Genomic DNA, 23,007 nt, shown 5'->3' with positions numbered 1-23,007 from the left:
ATTTCCTTTAAGCCATTTTAAAGGGTGTCGGTTAGGGGCTGGGCGACATGACAAATATATCATATCTTGATATTTGAGGACATTTCTACGATACGCCATGCTTAATATATAGATAGAATTTAGCTAACAAACTGCAAAACAGTAGTTAAATAAACAGGAGAATAAAAGAATTCTCAACTTTATCCCAGGTAACGATTAAAAACGTAAATACGTCATCATAGGAACGATATCTCAGAATGACATAATCATTTATCAAAGTATCGATATTAAATTGATATATCGCCCAGCCTTATCGTCAGTAAAGTCAATGAGATAACCTTTATACAGAGCAACCTAGGGTAGACATTCCATCAGTTGTGCTAACACTGCTGTCTTTTTTTATATGTACAAACACAGACGCTATGCTATGCTTGGGGTGTAGGTTGAATTCAGAACAATATTTGTGTTGATAATTGTCTTTGGACCTGGTATATAATGCACAACAGCTTCATTTGAATTAGATTGTGTTAACAAGAATTCAATACGAGTTGTCTACTGTTGTGACTTCAATTCGAAGTTTAATAATTACCCTAAGTTCACCATTTGTGAGGCAATGTTAATGCTTCTAATTATGCAGGACCCATGTTTCACTTCCTGTCGATACTAATCGCAGTCTAATTTGAGTCATATAGTCGTTTTCTTTTCTTTTTCTTTTTCTTTATTTAAAAAAGGCAATTTAACGTAGTTTCTAAGGAAAATATGAGATGGGAACATGCTAGGGGGCGCGGGGGGGGGGGGGGGGGGTGTCTGGCTCGATAATTTGGTCAGCGCCACCAAGGCCATCCCTCCCACTAGTATGTTTTCTCTTTCTCACTCTCAGACAACCCCCCCCCCCCCACCCCCCCCCGCACACACACACACACACACACGATCAATTCCTAATGTAATGTAAAGATGTAATATGTAATTATTAATAAAAAATAAAGGGGGATATATTCAGAAGTCTGTATTTCTAATGTGTTTTAAATACATCTTGCAAAAGGGGGCCCTCGGTCAAATGTTAATGCCATTTGGGGGGCCTGGCCCTGGAAAAGTTTGGGAACCCCTGTGCTAGCTAACTAAAGCATGTGCTCTACTTCTACAGTTTACTTCACACTACACTTTCAGTTTCTGCTGCTGTAGATGGTTCTACATGGAAACCCTAAAGATTTTCTCTTCCTAAAAACAGTGTATGCACAAATCTCACCCTCACATGCTTCAGTGGATAATCTCACATGGATACTGGAGATTTGTAGCTAAAAACTAGTTAAAAAGCTGTACAAGAGCAATGATTTATAATCCCACTATGTGTACTAGTAAAAGTTTTTAACTAATGAAATTAGGTGAATGGCATGTTGTTCGTATGTTTATTTGAAAAATACTTCTCCAGAACTGTTAGATGATGATTTTTTTTTTGTATTTGTTTTAATGCAGTTCTGTTGTTTTGCCTAAAAAAAAACAAAAACATTATTCATTCTGTCTAGATTTGCTGGTCAAAGTGGTAACTGGGAAGTGGTAGCTCAGTGGTTAAGACATTGGACTTCTGCTCGGAAGGTTGCGAGTTAAAATCCCAGCACCAAAATGCTGCCACTACTGGGCCCTTTAGCAAGGCCCTTAACCCTCAACTGCTCAGTTGTATAAAAAATGTGATAATTGTCAGTCGCTTTGGATAAGGGCGTCTGCCAAATGCCATAAATGTAAATATTCATATCCATGACTATTGCTACATGCAGTCCATACAGAATGTAGCAGCGTTTTTATTGTTGAGACCTGATTTTGCTGCGGCTTTGATCAAAATTTTTGGGAAAAATACGTTTTTCGTGCTTTTTTTGGAACTTGATTTATCGAAATTGCAATTGCATAACATTGTTTTGCACGGTCCTTCACAGTGATGTTTGTTGGTAAATGAGACATTTTAGCTGTACTCATGTACTGAATGCGCGTCATGTTGACGTCACATGATGCGACTTGGCTCAGATTTCAATTCTGAAAAATTGCGAGCTCCTCCGATTATTGTGCAGTTTGCTTGCATTCGTTTCTGCAATCGCAAAATCCTCAAATCCTGGAGGGACTGTACATAGTTTGCTAATGAATGAATCAGAAGTCAAATATCATGTGAATAAGTAATATGCATCATTTGCTAGAATTTTGACTTACTGCCTATCCAAATAACGTTAGCTACTGGATTTGATGGTAGCGTAGCTTGAAATTCGTAAAGAAAACAGTTAATTTAAGCAAATTAGCAGGATTTAGAGATTAGATGGATTTCATGCTCATCCTCATGTGTGATGCCGCAGTCCAATGAGTTAGTCATACGCTATAGGGTTGACTACATGGTGTGGCATGAGGAGATCACAGCAGGTGTGGAATTGGTAAGATTCTTGATAGTTTTTCTACACTGGTGAACTTGATCGAATGCTAAACTAAATGCAAAACTGATCACATTCAATTGATATGTAGCATACAGTCATTGGTTGGAACAAACCTCCTCAAGATTTGTAACAAGTGCTTTCAAGGTATTTTTCATTGAAATCTAATGAAGTAAGAGTGCAAATATAGGGTTTAAAAAAACGTGCCAAAATAACACTTGGGTATAGTAGCAAGGTGCGATTACTGAAGTATTTTACGCCCATGAAAACTGCTGTCACTGAAAGCTGCCATCATAGTCAGTCATCATACAGTAATCATACTACACCAATGTTAAGTCATGTGATCTGGCTTTTATTTGATTTTTGCTGAAGCATCTCTTCAATCCTCTAATAATAGCAATAGCAACTTCTGATCACAAAAAAAGCTGTTGATCCGTTTGTTGTCCCATCAACTTGAATAACATCTGGGTCGTGATTGTGTGTCTTTCCGCAGCACTATTTCCTCATTGTGTTTGGCCATGATGGCCAGAAGCCTCTGGAGCTCCGTGCTGATGAGGAAGCAGAGTGTGATGAATGGGTGGAGACCATCCAACAAGCCAGGTAAGCTAGTACAATTGTGTGCTATTGACGGCACTCTTGTTGTGTTTTGACTCAAGTGGTAGGACAAAGAAGGTCAAGCATGCTGTGCTTGTTACAGCAGCACATATATACAAATTTGAACGAGACAGGGAAGATTAGCATGGCCCCTGTGCAAAGATGACGCAAAATCGTAGCACTGTGAATGATCGTTGTTGCTGGAAACCACTAGCACCTAATAAACAGCGCTGAGCTTGACAGCACTGTTGTTGCTTTCTCTCCCAGACTCTTGAGAAAGAATCACTGCCAAAGTAATTAACTATACAGAAGACTTTGTTATTGAAGGTGTCCCCCTCGGGTAGCTAGCGCATCATAAGGGGATATTTTTGTCACTATGTTTTTCAATTCGATCAGTCCCAAAGTGAAAGACAGACAGGAGGAATAGAGTGATGATGTCTCAAAAAACAAAACAAAACAACAAACACCATCTGGAATCTGAGGCACTCGGTCTTTGGCAGCCAACTCTTCAGGCAGACACTTCATATACAACTGAGGCTGTGGCATTTAGATTTGGCTGGCGTCACTAGTGAGATCTGCTGGAATGACACGGATTAATGGGTTACTTGTGAGCAGATGCGTCTCAGTGTATTGGGACTAACCCCTGTATTCTTCTCGGCCATTGGCTTACAATACTCAGCTTACTCTATTGAGAATTTTGACTGTTAGTGCAGCTACTATAATATATATACAGTTGTCAAGTTAATGATGAGTGTTTATGTATTTATTTTCAGAAATGCACATGCACTGAATAAAATAAACCAATCTAAACTGAGCTTTTAAAGGTGCACTTTTTCTCTTCCTTCTAAGATACAGTTAAAAAAAAACCCAACAACTGATTTACGCCTTTACCGTGCAATGGATATCACTAGTTTCTTGATTTCAGGTTGTTTAAATATTTCTGTCTCATAAATTAGCTCCAGTTCCAGCCTCAGAAATTAAAGAGCAACTCCAGTATCCTTTTTTTTCCCATCTTGTCACACTCCCGTTTTCAAACACTACAACAGAAAGACGCACCACGTTATTTATTTTCTAGTACAAGCTATATGGAGATGTGTATTTTGGTCAGTTTCACAGCTCAAAATACTCGACAGACAAAATGATCAAGTCCTTTAATTTCCGCATGCTGATAATGACATTATGAAGTCTGTGGTGTTCGTCAGCATAGTATTTGGCTGTTCTGTGCGACACAGCCTGTGTTGGCTTCTCACACATCTTTGTATTCATTCTGTATGGGTTTGAATGTGACGTGATTATGAGCTGTACTCATGGAAATCGGCATGGCTCTGTGCCCATTTGTTCGTTTACAGTACGGTGGTAATAATAATAGTCCCTGAGCTCCAGTGAATGAATAAATCAGCGGCGGTATGAATTGAAAAACTGCACAGTAAGCTGAATAAATATTACAGCTCCATTTCGCCATTTGGTGGCAGACTCCAGTTGATCTTAAGTGCGTTTGATGGAATTTTACTCGACACTCGGTCACGAAGCGCATTCAACAACACAGTAAACTATAGAATTTTTTTTTTTTTTTTTTTTTTAACTCGAAACAAAAAAAAATTGAACAAAGAACAGTCTTAATGAATTCAGAACCACAGGAGCAGTTTTGCAATATGTTATGTATTAAACAAATAAATCAACTGGGTTTGTAGTTTTTCACTACAGAAATGAGATGTAAATTTACCAGTAAAACCTACCACTGGTACATGCCTTAAACTACATTTATGAGGCCTAATTTTTGGTGATCTCTCACTAGTGTGGGATTGACGAGCACAACCATATGTTTTCACTGTGTGGGAATGAGCTAAGCCCCACCCCCAGGTTGATATATATAATATATATCCATCCATCTTCTATACCGGTTATCCTTCAGGGTCGCTGGGAACCTGCAGCCTATCCCAGGGAGCATCAGGCACAAGGCAGGGTTTTTTTTATATATATATATATATATATATATATATATATATATATATATATATATATATATATATATATATATATATATGTGTGTGTGTGTGTATATATGTATGTATGTATATATGTATATATATATGTATGTATATGTATATGTATGTATGTATGTATATATGTGTATATATATATATATATATATATACATATATGTGTGTATATATATATATATATATATATATATGTATATATATATATATGTATATATATATATATATGTATACATATATATGTATTTGTGTGTGTGTGTGTGTGTAATAATTGCATGTCTGCCAAAATTTTGTAAATGTAAATAATTGGGTCGAAAATTGCACAGTGTATAACTGCCTTAAGGCAACCTCCAGCATTTTTGTAAAATACGCTAGCGACTGAACATTCATTTTATAATGATCGAAATAAGAAATAATCCAGTTTTAAACTAATGTTTTTTAATGATTGGTTTCCCACGAAATTCGCTGGAGGCAACTTGCACGTCGATTTAAGCAAAACAAAAGAATGGGTTGCGTGAGTGGAGGTAGAAGGAAATGAAGTCCCATACAGAAGTCGTCCTTTAGGGCTTTAAAAATTACACACTGCTTCTTTAATAGACTTCAGTTGGGTAATTTTAATAGTAGCTCATTTAAGTGATTAATACTGAGTAGCATTCTCTTTCTTGGCCTCCCAGCTATTCAGACATTATCATCGAGCGGGAAGTGCTCATGCAGAAATACATCCACCTGGTGCAGATTGTGGAGACGGAGAAGGTGGCAGCCAATCAGCTGCGCACCCAGCTGGAGGACCAGGACACCGAGATTGAGAGACTCAAATCAGAGGTAGTTATGTTTTCAGTGACTCATTATAGCATATGTTTTACATTCAGCGTGTGGTAATTCACAGCTGGTTTATGTTTTAACAGGTGATTTCTTGACGATGTTGTCTTTTTGTGTGGGGTTTTCCTGTTTTGTGAAATGACGCTAAAGACGAGTGATGATTCATTTAATTGGGACTCAGTCAGTTAATACATGGTAAACTGTTCTGTGGATAGAAAAGGGGTAAGGGGGAGGGGCATAATATGCACAATATATTGTTTAACTATAATAATGGGCTTTGCAAGACCGATAATCGTTCCTTCATTTTCTTTAATTATTTTCAGTCTGCTTCTCCTGGTGAAGGTTGTGGTACCAGTATCATTGAAGGCTGCACAAAATAATGAATAAAACACAATGGGACATGCTTTTATAGGTAAATGATCAATGACTCGGTGGAGTGTGTGATATGGCAAAGCAGAATTATACTGTTACACCCCAGAGTTGTTTATTTTCCAATAACAGCACATTCAGCACAACTTGTTACTATAGAAACGATACATTATAACCGATACATTAATGTAAAAATGTTGCAGACTTGCACAATCTGATCTTTTGTTATTTACATAACAAAAATATTTACATATAATATATATATATAATATGTAATTCCTACTTTTTCATTAGGAAATAGAAAATAAATGGGTTGTGTGATATTAGCTTAGAAGAGTGTAAAGCATTTTCTCCTCTGCTGGAAATCTGCTGTCTTGCTGAGATTCACTGCATCGCAATGTGGAAAAATGCCTTGGCTATTCAACTCTTCAAGTCCCATTATATTTTACCAGGGAATTAACCTTCCCTGTAGATTAGTTTAGTCACCAGAGGGACAGAAATTCAGTGTAATTATTTGTATAGGACCAGTAAGCTATTATTGCGCACTGCTGAGCAAATGTCAGTGCTTAACTCGGTATGATACAATTGATGGAGTCGGTCCCCACCCCCCCGCGACCCCCCCAAAAACTAAAAAATAAAAACCTGTGGCATTTGCGATGGAATTCTTACGGTGTGTACATTGTTAAGGTTATTATTGCTACTTCGTGACAGGAAGTGTAAAAGTGGCATGCGATTAGTTTGTCACCCAGTTAGGTGTTACGTGTCAGTGCGAGAGAAAAACAGTGTAGATGTTTTTATTTTCGAAATTAGCAAGTTTCTAGGTTCCCTAACTACAGACCTTAGCTTGGATTGGAACTTGAAATGTGCTGCTGCGGATCCTGCAGTGATCAGCAGAGCATTTGCTAGCGTGGCCTTAAAGGAACAGTCCAGAATTACCAAAGATGAAATAGTGAACACATTTCTTTGTATTGAAAACCTGTTGTAGCAGCAGGGGCGTGGTCGAGCATCAGCTATGGAGGGAGAGGAAGCAGGCTGAACTTGCAGGTAATGCATGAGCTGTGTCTTAGTACTGCAAGCCTTCTTGTGTTTCTTTGTGCTTTCACATTTTGTAGAGCGCGCACACACACACACACATACGGACGGACGGTGCATGATCTTAACCTTGAACATGGCACGAGCTACAGTCGAGACAGAGCTCCTGGGTTGCATTTCTGTTGGCTTTTGTTGTTTTTTTAACAGTGCTGAAAAGCTGCTGAAATATGAGTGAGCTCGGAGCTTTGCTGAAACTCCATCTGCCTCCTGAGTCTTCCTCCGCAGCCATGCACACTGGGTTCTACAGTGGTGCCAAAACCCGGAATCATGCAGGACTCAGACGCTGCCATGGAAGCCTCCCCACTCAGTGACATCCTAAGGTCCCTTGCCAGCCTTCACCAAACACAACACTAATTGCTTCTCGACCTCCACAATGAGCAGCAGCTGTGCTTTGAGCTGTGCTCCGGGAGCAGGCCGTGAGCCGGTGGCCACTCCAAAAGCTGCTGCAGTCCACCACATCTCCAGCTGTGTACCCTGCCACCTTGCCACACGTGACACTCACGATGCTGGCCTCCTCCAATGATCCAGAGACCTTCATTGAGCTTCTAAAGCATGCTGCAGCTGCTTGGGATAAATGGGCTCTCTGACTCCTCCCCTTGCTATTGGGGGAAGCCCAGCTTGCTTCCCAGCAGCCACTGCCAGGGACACAGCTGGAATTTCCAGTCATCAAGAGGGCGGTCTTGCATTGCATCAGCAGAGGATCACCTGGCCGTGGCCCCTGGTCCAGTCATCTCCATTCTCCCTCTCTCTCTCCCTCCCTCTCCCTTCTCCTCCCCCAGTTCCAGCTCCCCCCGTTCCTGGGGTGCCAGGGCCCTGAAACTGACACCTTGGATCCGGTGATCACACTGTTGTTTCTCCCCTCCCTCACCACCTCTCTATCGTTTCCCCATGTCTCCCCCAATTTCTCTCTCTCTCCATGGTGGGAACATCCTATATCCGTCAGAACGTGGTCAAAGCCCAGGCAAGGTTGTTACCTCTGCTGGGAATCCAGACTTTTCAGCTTTTCAGCGCCTTTTCAAAAACTCAACAACAACAGCAAAAGAAACAAACTAATAGAAATACAAGCCAAAAGGGGCCATCACTGGCTCATGGCTTTCGCCTCGTTCAAGGTTAAGATCATGCTGTGTGTGTGTTTGTGCGTGTGTGCGCGTGCGTGCAGGACAAGCTTCGCCAGCTATTCCACTCTCTCTCTCTGACTCATAGCAGTCAATGAAAGTGCAAAGAAACACACATAAGTAATCCTCCTTTCCGTCCACACCTGATGCCCAGCCATGTCCCCGCTGCCACACCTGTTTACCAAAACTGACCTATAATGTAAATCTTAAGGGCCGTTGTGAATTTCAGTCAATAACAGTATACATCATGGAAGAAAACAGAATACAAATTCAAAACTACAGCTGTTACACTGTAAAAATAAGGGTCTTCGTATGAGTCGGATATGAACGGATGTGTAACTAAACAAAAGTGTTTTTATGTAGGCTTATTTAAGTTCGAAACACTGGAGCAATACCAGATAAAGGTTTTCATGGGCAAAACTTAAATGTTTTCTTTCTGAAAACGTAGTTCCAGCAAAAATGCAGACAGTTTCCTTCGAATGAATTCATGAAATCATTCTACAGTATAATACATGTGCACTTGGATTATAAGTGAGTTAAATGCAAACACCGAGGGCACGGTGGCTTAGTGGTTAGCATGTTTGCCTTGGGGGTCAAAAGTGCCTCGCACATTTGGTTGGGGGTTCGATTCCTGCCTCTGCCCTGTGTGCATGTAGTTTGCATGTTCCCTCTGTGCTTCGGGGGTTTCCTCCCCCAGTCCAAGGACATGTGCTGTAGACTGATTGGGTTGGTGGCGCCCTGCAACCCTGTGCAGAATAAGCGGGGTGGAAAATGGATGGATGCAAACAGGTTCCATTCTTTTTTTCAGAGCAGAGAAACCAGACCAGAGCATTACAGATGCTACAGATATAGCTCCGATTGCAAATGGCTGTAGTATTCCTTTAATCATGTTGAATCTCCCTCTTGCTGTGAGGAGTAAAAGGTGGAAGTTGCTTTTGAAGTTCAGCTGATTGATGACAAAGCTTTTATCATAGTTCATCAGGCTCTGCATATGGTTTTTGGTTTCTGGCAGAGATACCAAGTGATCTTTAATATACATATATCAATTCATAGTGTGTAGAGCAATTACAGTTTTATTCTGCATCATGGTAAACAACTCTTGTTCACGACAGTGTACATACTGTGGGTTCAGTTCACTAAAAGCACCATAATGCTTAATGCATAATGCATCACTTAACCGATGGAGTGTTTAGAGTCATACTGCAGTGCACTGCTGGGCCTTTCCAAGTGCTGCATGTTGTGCTGAAGAATTTCTCTCAGAGGAACATGATCCTAGCATAGCATCAGAAATGCAACTTTAGTTTCACTGTAAAATGTAATGTTTTTGTCGTTTATTGCAATCATTTTTGTGCTAAAGGGCCATATATAAAAATATAATAACACGTACATTTAATAACAGTGGCTTAGTGGTTAGCACATTCGCCTCACACCTCCAGGGCCGGGGGTTCGATTCCCACCGTGGCCCTGTGTGTGTGCGGAGTTTGCATGTCCTCCCCGTGCTGCGGGGGTTTCCTCCGGGTACTCCGGTTTCCGGAGGTCATATATTTTTTTTTACACCACTGCTATCTGGATGACACGCAACTTATTCTCGCCTTTCTTCCCTTAGACTCTCATGTATCTGCTCAGATTTCAGCTTATCTGGCAGACATCTCATTAAGGATGGCAGCTCATCTGCTGAAATTTAATGCCAGAAAAACTGGACGGTTCTTCATCCCAGGAGATGCATCCCTATCTCAGAATCTTGTGATCTCCATGGACAACTCTAAGATCTCACCATCGGTCACTGCAGACAAACATGGGGTAACCATGGACAAGCAATTGTCCTTCTTGTCTCACACTGTTAAACTGGCACACTCATGCCGATTCCTCCTTCACATCAGAAGGATTCGTCCATTGCTATCCAGAGAGGCCACGCAGGTACTTGTTCAGTTCCTTGTCATTTCGAGACAAGGACCACTGCAACTTGCTCCTGGTAGGTCTGCCTCGGAGCGCTATTCGACCAATGCATCCTATCCAAAAGGCAGCTGCACGACTTCTTTTTGACCTTCCCAAGTTCTCCCACACCACCCCATTGCCACACTTCCTCCACTCGCTTCCTGTAGCTGCCCACATTAGATTCAAAACACTGATGCTTACCTAGAAAGCCAAAAATGGACCAGCACCCACCTACCTTAAATAACTTTTCACACCCCACAATGCACCACGCTCCCTCCGATCCTTTAGCACAGCTCAGTCGGACCCGTCAACTTTCAGATTACACGGAAGACATGAGTCAACAGGGTTTTTAGACTGATTGTACTCTCTACATGCACCCTAACCTAGTGAACCAGGATGAGGATGTATTTATTGATGCAGACTTTAAAGCACTTTTGTAAGTCGCTCTGGATAAGAGCGTCTGCCCAGTGCCATAAATATAAATGTGTTTTACATTCAAGCAAATGATTGATACTCAATAAAGGTAAAAAAGCTAAATAAAAATCACAATCAAACTGAACTGTATTCAAGACTAGTGACTGTGCAGTTGTAACGTCTCTTACTTGGAGATTATAAACATAGAACTCTATATACAGAAATTATATTTTTTCACTTTCTGCTACTAACTCTTTAACAAATTTAAATTTAACACAAAAAACGTAACAGATTTTTCTTTAAGCTTGTTTTAATACCCAAACACCCATCTACTGTTCTTCATTCGGATGACGTCATTCAGTTTACCTTGTGCTTCAGCAGCAAGTCATTATCTATAAGTGTGTTTGGCCAATATCCATGAATCACACTCATTAACAATGACCTAAAGGGCATTTAAAGCATAATTTGCATATAGATTAAAGAGGTGGTAAAGGCACAGTGAGGTGGCGTTTGATGCAGGCTGCTGAGTGAAGAATGGAGATTGTCCATGAAGAGGAAGTGAGATGGTTATCTGCTGTAAGAGCATCCACACATCCTCTTAGTGACCCATTTTCCTGACTCAACTAACGGAATATGTGTTTGAGGCTGACTGTTATCTGACTGTATACCAATCTGATCAAATCATTATCGATAAAAAATTTATAAAATAGATTAGTCATCCACATTTTTTTTTCAATGCTGATTCTCCAACTGTGATTAAACAAATACCCCAGTATCCTAGCCATCTAGTGTATCTGTAGCTTGGGTGATTACCACTGACAGTAATTTTCTTGAAATTATTTGTATTAGAAATCTAATGGCAGTTGTTTTGGGAGTGAGTACATGCAACATATATTATACACTGCTTTCCTGAATTCTACAGTCGAACATGGTTAATTCATTTAAGAGATGAATCCATATAATTTGTCCTTTCAGACATGTTGCTTCATTGTTATAGCAGAGAGTTTGTCTTTATTTGTTACTGAAGTAGTGGATCTGAAGGTACGCGTATGATTATATAAAGCCCAAGTAACTGAAATTACTTTTAACAATATTGCTGCACTGTTGGAAAGTTGGATAAAACTCACAACATAGTAAGCGCTATATTGTTAGAATATAATGGTTGTTGTTTTCAGTTTTATGCTATATAGTCAATAGGAGTGTAACAATATGGATTCAAACAAAGAATGCATGTGGGGAAACATAACTTGGACAAAAAACACAAAGAGACACTGTCTCTGCTCCTGCTTCAAGACATTTCTGGCCAAATTCAGTCTGGGTTAAAGAAATTACCACAATGATTGGAAAGCTTATAGCTACAGATATGAGATCACTCGGTATAGAGGAGAAACAAACCCCTTGAGAATTACACCAGCAGAGTTGAATGCCCAATTGTTTTTGAGTATTTTCAGATTTTTGAGAAATAGTTGGGGTGGCCATTTTGCTGAGACGTGGCAACCCTGCACAACAGTGAAAACCAGGCCAGAGAGCTGAAGTTTAATCAGATATGTTTCATTTTGCTGTACACAAAACGCACACCTTTTAGCTTTGTTAGATGCTGCTTGGAGTCTGAATGGATCACACAAACACTTTTATAATGTTGAATGTTTTAATCAATTGAAAGTGGAAACCTAAAACACGTTTTCAGGCAACCCATATTTATCAAAAATGTGTCATGTATTGACACCACTGTATCACATATTGTATTGAATTCAAATTCCGGGCTCCGTTATAACCCTAACAGCTGCATGGAGTGTTGTAATTTAAAAACTTTCCTATGTCTTTTATTTCCAAGGAGTCGCAAGGAAACTGGTTTTCTGTTTTCCTTCTCAGAAACGGGCTGAAATTCTTGTTTGTAGTAATTGCTCAGGATTGGTACAGTGGTGCAACAGGTAGCATTGCCATCTCTAAGGGGGAAAAGGACATCTTAGAACTTGTTTAATATAGGTGGATGTCTTTATTTCAATAACTGCAATATCAAAGCACATGTGAAAAGCCTGACAGATTGAACTATGAGGACCTAAAACTTTTACAACGTCTTGTATCCTTTTGACTGGAGATGATTCTCTTTGATCGACTTCTGTTCCCATTCTATGGTTTGTTCAAGATGTGAGAATCTTTCTTTGGGACTGTAATGATTGGGACATCAGCTGTATCAGGTTTACGGCACAGGGGCGTGGGACCTGGGGAGTTTGAATTGATATCACACCAGATCAAAACTCACTTTTCAGACAGAGATTGCTATTTCTTACATGCCTTACAGTTCTAGGTTTCCCAGTTCAGTTCTTAGCTCTGAGTTTTGCATGTTCTTTCCATGGGTTTCCTCAGGGCTGCCTGGTTTCCTCCCTCCACCCATGTCAGAAGGTGGATGAGGTTCGAAAGAGTTGTGTGACTAATTGGTGGCCTGGTGCCCTGTGTGGACATCCCATGTAGAGTGTATTCCCACCTCACACTTAGTGTCCCTGGGATAGGCTCTGGATCCACCACAACCCTGACCAGGATGAAGCAGTTGATGAAGATGAACGAATGGACGGATGAATATGTAATAGCTCATGTTACAGATGCATGCATAGAGAATAGATGTATTAAACTCGAGTGTTCCTTTGGGCTATGTGTACTATATGACTATCGAGAGTTTTTCATTTTGCTAGTGGTATTTTATCATAATACCTTTTTGTCTGAATGTTCTTGAAGATTGTAGCCTTGAACAAAACCAAGGAGAGGATGCGGCCTTACCAAGTGAACCAAGAGGAAGACGATCCAGACATCAAGAAGATTAAAAAGGTAGCAGGCTCCATCAGGCACCCTAGGCAAAACTCGCAATCATGCTACTTAACACCTTCCCAAAGCAGTGAAAAATGCTGTACCAACACATCACCTTATACATAAACATCTCATTCAAAATTGGCTAAAAACAGTATAACTGTTGCCAGCATTGAATTATAAAGCCGTCCTAGAAATGGACTCTCTTTTTTTCATCGTTAGTTTTGGAAAGATTCCAACACTTTTTAGCCTGTTCAGAGCACCATTTAATTTGGAAAACATTATGTCAACATCACAGAGGATAGCTTTTTATTAACAGAAAAGTGTTCACATTAGATCATCCAGAGATCAGGAGTTCAAATCCTGATGATGCCACAACCAGTCCATTGCCTAGAGTCCAAAAGAGCAAATCACAGCGACACTAGTCAGTTGTGGACATCCGTGAGCTTGGCGAATTGTCCAAGACCAAAACTCTGAAGAAAACTGGGGGAAAACTTTTAACTGCACCAACTACGAGTCTGACATCCTATATTAAACTGGCTTTTTCCCATTCTGCATTTTCCCTAGCTTGAAATAGTATCTAATATGATGATCATCATGTTTTTGAGTTGTAAGCTTTTATTTGCTTAGCAACTCACCCATGTTACCTCTCCTCTAGGTCCAGAGTTTCATGCGAGGCTGGCTGTGTCGGAGGAAGTGGAAGATCATTGTTCAGGACTACATCTGCTCTCCTCATGCCGAGAGCATGAGGAAGAGAAACCAGATTGTCTTTAACATGGTGGAGGCTGAGACCGAGTATGTCCACCAGCTGTCGATCCTGGTGAACTGCTTCCTCAGGCCACTCCGCATGGCTGCTAGCTCTAAAAAACCTCCCATTAGCCATGATGACGTCAGCAGCATCTTCCTCAACAGGTTTGTGTGTGTGTGCGTGTTCGTGTGAAGGTTCTATAAGAAGTTTAGTTAGTCAGACAGGTGGGAAATTATATAGCACATCATTCATTAGTTTTTTGAAGATTTCTCCAGTACAAATACTATATTCAATGAATAAAAAGAGCACACTGATGAGCATCAATGTTAGATTTGAACCATTTTTCCTTCTTTTCTCTTGACTACTGTGTTCATTTGGTCTTTTTTCCCTTTAGTGAAACAATCATGTTTTTGCACGAGATATTCCACCAAGGCTTGAAGGCAAGGATAGCGAACTGGCCCACACTGGTTTTAGGTAAGCAACCGCCATTCAGCTTCTCTATTCAGAGCCTGATTGCTGCATTTTACTGTCATCCTCAGCAAAAGACGCATAGCGAGCTGACAGGCAGACATCAAGGACGAGCTGTCTCTATTGATGCACGACGCCTTAGTTAAACACAGTCAGTGACGTCTGATTTCCCGCTATCTCACCGTCTACAGACACACACACTCTCAACAATGAAATCCGCACAAAACGTTGTCTCATCATTCCAGCTCTGAAGGCCAAGATAAGTGTTCTCCAAACCTGCAAATAAAACGTTGGCTTGTTTTATGGCCTCAGATTAGGCACCAGTTCTTTTTCAATTACGTCAGTTAGGTGGATTTGGCACACCCACAAAATGAAAATAACTTACTCTTTTAAGATTGCAAGGAAATTTTAGATTGGCAAAATGTATGTTTATATATATATATATATATATATATATATATATATATATATATATATATATATATATATATATAAACTTTGCATGAATAAAGTTTTTCTATAAAGATTTCTGCTAGCCAAAGCTCCTGAGATTCCTAGTGGAATCTCAAACTAAATTTTTTTGTTACAGCAGAATGCTACTATTGAGGACTTGTTTCTGTGAAAATTTCAGGTTTGTATCTGGTCCCCCACTAGAGATATTCAACCCAAAGATGAAGGGAATTTGAAAACATTTCACTTTCTCTGCCCCATAAAATACTCTGCACACACACTACCTTTATTACATTACCTAGGAAGCCCCTAAAAAATGAAGACTGAGACTCAAACCCTTCCCATAGTTCTAAATCTAAGGAACAAAATGTTTATATATGTCAATGTACCTTGTAATGTGCTCTAGAGATCAGTTTTTGTTCCAAGCAGCTAGGACCATCCTGAGCAGAGATATTGAGACTGATATAAACAGCTGTTTAACCTAAAGTTATTGTGTGCCATGACACAAAGATGGCCGTCATAGTTAAACTAAGTAAATAATAATAATAATAATAAACATTTTAATGGTGCTTTGCAATGCTAATACATAGAGGTAATCACTAAAAAAAAAAAAAAAAGAAAGAAAGAGGGAAATTAAAAATGGTCAAGCAACCTGCACTGGACCACTTGAGATGGACTGACCTTAAACCTTCTGTTATGTGTTCTGGTGACATTCCCTGTTAACTGAATCGTCTGTTAGGCGTCATATGTATTTGTTTTTTTTTTGTTTTTTTTGCATGTTCAGTAACAAAAATGGTCAAAATCTAAATTTAACACATTTCAAACAAAAGGATGATGACAATATTGATTGCTGTTGGTTCTTTTTGAACTCCTTTTCTATTGATTTTGATAGATTTCCACAAATGTTTGGAATTAATTTTGTAGATAAATTGTCATGTTGGTGATAAATTCTTTCTTTTTACCCAGAAGCCAGTGGAGAGTAAGAACCTTTTTCTCTCAGCAGTGCACATCAATGAGGAATTTAAAGCAATTAAATCTAGCTAAACCTGTCTCACTGTTAAAGTGCCTGACACTGTTATCCCTCCTTTTAGCTGATCTCTTCGACATTTTGCTGCCTATGCTGAACATCTACCAGGAGTTTGTACGGAACCACCAGTACAGCCTGCAGGTTTTAGCGAACTGTAAACAGAACAGGGATTTTGACAAGCTGCTGAAACAATACGAGTCCAATGCTGCGTGTGAGGGAAGGATGCTAGAAACCTTCCTCACATATCCCATGTTTCAGGTATGACCAACCCTCCTGTACTGTACAATCCCAGAACAAAGCAAACCTTTTTTTATGCATGATTGTAAGCCATTTTATTGACTGATTTAATGTAAACACGTTTCTTAAACATCTGTATTAGTTATCCTTTTTGCACTTTACAACAACGTTCACAAACGTGCTCATTCTTTTCACACCGTTTTTCTACAGATCCCACGCTATATTATATCTCTACATGAACTCTTGGCTCATACGCCGCACGAGCATGTAGAGCGGAAGAGTCTGGAGTTTGCCAAGTCGAAGCTTGAAGAGCTGTCCAGGTAATGTTTTATAGACATGAAGTTTCTTCAGGCTGTCACTCGAATGAATGCTGAAGAGAAGTTGAGTTTTGATATGTTTACTAACGAGCTGTCTGAATTGAATCTGCATGTCAATGCTCACAGACAGATCGAAGTCAAGACAGTAAAAGCTTCGTGTCTTTGTGTGTTCAGGGTCATGCACGATGAGGTGAGTGACACGGAGAACATCCGCAAGAACCTGGCTATCGAGCGCATGATTGTAGAAGGTTGTGACATCCTCCTCGACACCAGTCAGACGTTTGTGAGACAAGGTGAGCTCCGTTCGCCAACGAGACCCTGCCGTGAACCTTCACTGAACTTTAAGGCCGGCTCATATGCGTAAAGATTCTTAGCAGTCTATGTAAGCCTGAAAACATCTAGTTAAAAGCTGGGAGTAAAAATGGGTTGTTAAAGTTCTCTGAACAGCTCTTTGTGAGGAATTGGAGTTAATCTTGGAGTAAATCTTAATCATGAGATACGACAGATGCACTGCTGTAAATCGATCATCCACACCCCATTTCCAAAACGAGGCCCAAACAGTGATAGAAAAGGCATTTATCAGAGACAGACGTGAAAGATATTTTGACTCTCATCTACACCAATAAAAAATATTATCAAGCACTGTGAGAGCACCTGAAAAGATCAAAATCTTGAGAGTATTTTTTTTTTTTTAAAAAGCCAATCAGTCGAGGTTCACGTTAGTGAATCTCCTTATAACTCAGTAGCCCTTTTTCGGAACTAGTAAGATCTCCATGAATACCACATTTGTGTAAATGCTCTTTCGAACAGTTTACGAAAAAATCTGCTCGTATCCAGCTTGATAAATAAGACCCACTGAGAGTGAACTAAGCATGCCTGGTATAGTGAATAAATGTATGTGAAGTTTTAAAAAAAAAGAAGATAAAATACAGTGTTAATTATAATAAATGTAGCTCCACTTCCACAGAGGATCCGATTACAGCTTCAACCTGTTTACTGAGGGTGTTTTTGAGATTTAACCATTCTTTGCTGTCTGTTAGAAGAAAGATAGAATAAGATAAATATTGGATTTGCATTCACCCTGAGTGGTCAAGATAAGAAAGCGTTTTTGCCGTGAGATAGTAAAGGTGATTAATGCCTCGTATCCCACCATGTTTTACTGTGAGAAATGTGCTATCGTGTGTGTGTGTGTGTGTATATGTCCTGATAACATCCTTTTTGAGCTCCACATCAATTGCAGGACATCAGTTGCACTTCTTTTCAGTTTCAGAGACACTTTTACTTACTCACCCATTTAAGAACAGCTTCAATCATTTTTATACATTGCACATTATAATCTTAGGGTTCAGTACAGGTACAGTACAAATGTTCTAATTGCTAAAAAATTATCTATATATTTTTTGCCTCGTTTACTCTGAGTGGTTTTATACACACTGAACATGATTGCTCTATGCCCGGAAGAGAACATCGCTTGATGTTTTGCAGGATTTCTTGTAATTTATAACAGATGCTTGTCACAGAAGGGGCTTTTCAGGACAACCAAGCACACCATCTTACACATCTCCAAATATGCGCTTACTGGCTCTCTCGTAAGCATATGGTCATGGTCCATCTCCACCCACAAATCATGCTCAGTGCAGACATGTTAGTGTTTAGAAGTCAGATTCGGAACCCCGCAGGTGCTTCGTTAATGGTCCATGCTATGATCATGGGAAGCTTTTACAGAATTGGTGAGCTTTCTTATCTTATCTTTCTTCTGTCTTCTCATTCAAGAGGAACAGGGTTTAGATGGCAGAGACTTTGCAAAAGCACCATTGATCTCTTACCTTCCTGTCCATTTTTCTAGCAACTGACAGGCTGCTTAGGTTTCACCATCAACCACAGTTAAGACCTCAATGACCGAAAATTCAAAGCACACACGCATACAAATACAGCTCCCCTCCACAGCACGTCAGATTCAAACAAGTTTAAAAGACTGACGGATCGTGAGGACCGACAAAGAACTTTATTTCATTTTATTTAGAATGTCCTGTAAATGCCTCGCTGTGACACAGACGCCTGCCTCATCCTCTTCACTGCCCACATACAGGTCCATCAAAGAAGTTATGCACTGTGGTCCGGTTCACTTTGCTAAAACAGTTGGAACCTTCTGATTTCGACTCTGTATGAAAAGTCGTGAAGGTTAGCTTTAGGTTAGCTTTTCTTACGCCTTCATTTCTATGAAATCCAAAGATATATTCACTTGTTTGAACAAGTGAGCAAAGATGATTGGTTGTGGTATCCATACAAATTGAGATTGTAGTGAGTGCTTGGAAGGTCTACGTGGAAATGTAAGGAGTAAAAAGTATGAGCTTTTTCACAGAATTGTAATTAAGAGTAATTGATTTTCACTTATACTTTGATGCAGAGAAAATCCCCTTAAGGTCATACTAGTCAAATACAATTGCTCAAAGCCACAGGCTGTAAGATTTGGGGAATTTTGCCGTCTCTGTTGGAAAAAGCTATTGTGAACTACTCGCTGAATTTTATTTTATTTTATTTATTTATTTTAATCATGTTGGTTATGCTATGTTCTTCAACATTACAAAGTTTAAACTGATGGTACACATGCACAATTCAGGGTAGTGTCCCAAACTACATTCTATGCACTAAGTAGTGTGGCCCAAACTAGAGCATATAATTGTGTGGCAGTCTGGGAAAACTCATCAGAAGTCACCGTGGCAAACCGCCAAAAATGACTGAAAATCAGGTTCTGACCAAGAGTTGTTTTTTTTTCTTTTTCTGCCTGTTACATACTTTAAAATCTTCTTTACGGAAGCATAAATATATCTCAACAAAATTATGAATTAGAAATGTTTTTAATTAACATTTCAGTCTTGCTTAGGCTCTCTGCAAAGGAGTTAGGTTTAAAAAAAAAAAATCCTGGCTATAAAAGCAGTTCTAGGCAGGTATGAGATAGATAAAGTCATGTTCATTTTTGAAAATTAATTAAATATTAAATCAATAAACAGAAGTTGGTTTTAACAATCAGGGCATTGGTGCTGTAACATATGGTCAGGGGCAGGACATGAGTGTGTATACAAGGTTATATAAGAGTGCTCTTTATTAAGGCTAATCCACAAATTGTTATCAAGGTTCATAGAAGGGTTCAGAACACCAGAAGTCAAAATGAATCCTTATAGAGATTCAGAAAGAGTCGGAAATATCGGAAATCACGAACCAGGAGATACAGCTTTAGAAACGTATATAAGTATTTAGATAAAAGCAACAGAAGGGTATAACTAGTTATTTTAATCAAGGGCAGAACTAAGAACAGGTTCACACATTTAGGAAATAAACCAATTCAAAACAGGACTGAAGCCAAAACAACAGCACGTATAAAAATACGGACACGCACCGTGATCGCCACGCTGGGAACACCATTCAGTGTAGTCAGAAGGGAATATTCAAATGCAGTTTTCTTCCTGTTCACGTTTGGGAGTAACCAGTTGAAATACATCCAAAAGAGAAACATATTTCAGTTCGGGAAGACCTGTAGTTTTCAGAGCTACTGTATATAGTGGAAAATGTCAGACTTTCACCATGTGAATGGTTGTCCCACGCTACCGCATATCTGCCTGCTGCTGCTGTCGTCATCTTTACACCATTAAATGTTATGTGTACTGTTAAGTGTTCAGAGCTCGTATGAACTCATGGTGGATGGATGGGATTTCCCTGTCACCCCTTCATTCAGTCATTTTTAGTATTTCTTCTAAGCTACCAGTATTTCTAGAAGATGTTACATATTCCTCCTGAGTGGACTGAAGCAGTAGGCGTGCAGTATATGTATGTGCGTGACAGTTGCTTTGACTAGAATGACTAGATTAATCCATTGCCATAGTTTGTCAATGTCACTGTCGACCACTTTTAGCATCCAAGGAGGATAAAAACATTAACGTTTGCTAGCTAAGGGACATTACGATGAAACAGATGCACATGACTTTGTGCCTGAATGTTTCACCCTGAAAAGAAAGGGAGACAGATCAGCATAACATTGTGACCCATGGTCACAGGTCCAAGCCTGGTCCCGAAGTGTGTTGACCCAGAGTGCTTCACAAATATTAAAAGATGGATGTAAACGGATAGGTTGCCTTCCCACCCCCCATCCCCCCCTTTTTTAACGATGGTTATGAAAATAAAAATTTTCTAGAAAAACACATCGTCCTTTATAGGGCTTAGGTACAAATGCAGAGTTCATATAGTGTGTGTTTCTGAGCTTTGTGTTTGGAAGAGCAAACAGAGGATGCATTATTTATTTATTTATTTTGCTACCTCATGCTCACTGACTCTCTATCTCTCCTGTTCTGTCTCAGGCTCTTTGATCCAGCTCCCCTCAGTGGAGAGGGGGAAGCTCAGCAAGGTACGACTGGGTTCTCTCTCTCTGAAGAAAGAAGGAGACAGGCAGTGCTTCCTGTTCACCAAGCATTTCCTCATCTGTACCCGTAGCTCAGGAGGCAAGCTGCACCTGCTCAAAGTGAGTCAAGCACACATGCCCGTGCAGACACACACACACACACGTCTCTGTTTCATGTACAGGCTCAACAGTTATGTAAATTTAAACAGCTGTCCAGTGTTCTGCCTGTCCGTTTAGATTTATGTGAATGAAAGGTCAGTTATGATTAGGAAGCTTACCTTAGCATTTAGCATGTTAACCTGTCCGTCTAAAATGGAGCAGCAGTTGCTTGATTATTCTGATTCTCATGTGAGTGATGTAAAACACATATGACAAGCCTCTCCATACATGTCCCCCCCACCCCCACCCCACACTCTCACACAGTCTTATTCTCTTCCACCATTTCTCCATTTCAAATTTAAATAACACCACAACTGGCAAATCTGCTGTTTCAGCTTTAACTGTGAATTCCGAGACGTTATTATTATGACTGGAGGCAAATGAAACGGCAGTCACAGTGGAGAAAAATGGGAGAGTCTTTGTGGAGCAGAGCTCATTTTAAATTGCTAGGACGTTGAAAATGATAAGCAATGCTGACCTCTGAAACACTGATAGCACACAAGAGGTTGTTATTTTCTCTAATTGTACAGTAATTGTAGTTTCCCAGTTTTACATTCTGAAACAGTGGCTACACAGTCGGTTGTTTTTGTTTGCAGGACATTTTTAGACCTGTCAGAGTGTGAATTATTTCATTTATATAACTCTTTCAAATGAAGTCACGTGACCATTCGAAACCAACATCGAATCTGGGAAATTCTAATGATAGCTTCTTAAAATACTCTCATTTGGATCAAATATTGTTATGCATCATTTGACATTTAAATTATTAAATGATTTATTATTGGTATGTTATTGTCTTGACTCTATGAATTTCTACATTTTATTATTTTTTTTCTGTTCAAATTGACACTTCAGCCATGTCATTTTTTTGTTGATGTTGTCTGGTATTTTTCTATATTTTTATGTATTATTATGTCTACCATCTATTTTTATGCCTTTGCTTTTTGTAATTACATATTCTGTGTATGCTATAACAAGGTTGGGAGTTTTTTTTCTGTTACAAGAAATAAATAAAAATGATCTGAACAAGAACACTCACTTCCAGACCTGGAAAAGTATGACTTTTTTTTTTTTTTTTTTTTTTTTTTTTTTTAAATAGTCTTTTGTCAATGGAATATTATTTTGTCATTAGATTTTCCACTTGTGGTCCAAGTATTGTTTGATATTTACTGTACACTTTTCTGGCCACATGCTTCAGAATCTTTAGAAATTTCTTCACGCTTCCACACTATTAAGGATTTCCTAATGCATTTTATGCTTCATCTTTTGTAATCATGCAATTAATGATCTAAAAATAATATTATTTATTCATTTTTTTTTAAAAATACAGCCTTTGTATTTAAAAAAAATAATAAAATTTTTCAAGAGGTGATAATATTATTATTCCTCATACTGATTCATGCTGATCCAATTCCATTGACATATGGACACATGCACATTGAGGGCAGTAATATTCATATTTAATGACATCCTGTAATCATTGCAGCAAGGTGGCGTACTATCCCTGATCGAGTGCACCCTCATCGAGGAACCCGACGCCAATGATGAAGACTGTGAGTCCTCCTTTCGGCCCATTAACTCTCCTCCTCAAACCCACGTGGCTTGATGACACAAAGCTGCTAATACATTCCATATTTTGTCACAGGTTAATTAACTGCCAAAAGCAGGTCTAAAGATGGAG

The 23,007-nt window shown here is 39.4% G+C and overlaps 1 protein-coding gene and 1 non-coding gene across 3 annotated transcripts in view; both read left to right on the top strand.

Annotated features, from left to right (window-relative positions):
- The window catches only part of rasgrf2b (Ras protein-specific guanine nucleotide-releasing factor 2b), a 77,427-nt gene that overhangs the window by 24,628 nt on the left and 29,792 nt on the right, over positions 1-23,007 (top strand). For both annotated transcript variants that reach the window (XM_047149872.2, XM_017451234.3), the window contains exons 2-11: positions 2,881-2,987; positions 5,656-5,803; positions 13,459-13,548; positions 14,186-14,439; positions 14,670-14,749; positions 16,285-16,478; positions 16,668-16,777; positions 16,949-17,067; positions 21,127-21,287; positions 22,813-22,879. In XM_047149872.2, the coding sequence (XP_047005828.1) occupies positions 2,881-2,987; positions 5,656-5,803; positions 13,459-13,548; positions 14,186-14,439; positions 14,670-14,749; positions 16,285-16,478; positions 16,668-16,777; positions 16,949-17,067; positions 21,127-21,287; positions 22,813-22,879 (1,330 nt within the window). The remainder of the gene's footprint in view (positions 1-2,880; positions 2,988-5,655; positions 5,804-13,458; positions 13,549-14,185; positions 14,440-14,669; positions 14,750-16,284; positions 16,479-16,667; positions 16,778-16,948; positions 17,068-21,126; positions 21,288-22,812; positions 22,880-23,007) is intronic.
- Positions 3,072-3,177, top strand: LOC124626210 (U6 spliceosomal RNA). Its single transcript, XR_006980907.1, has one exon. It is a non-coding gene; the product is annotated as a U6 spliceosomal RNA (small nuclear RNA).

The sequence above is a fragment of the Ictalurus punctatus genome, chromosome 22 (genome assembly GCF_001660625.3).
Source record: "Ictalurus punctatus breed USDA103 chromosome 22, Coco_2.0, whole genome shotgun sequence".
Taxonomy (NCBI): domain Eukaryota; kingdom Metazoa; phylum Chordata; class Actinopteri; order Siluriformes; family Ictaluridae; genus Ictalurus; species Ictalurus punctatus.
Note: the sequence above shows the minus strand (reverse complement) of the source record. Positions and strands in the feature narration are given on the sequence as shown.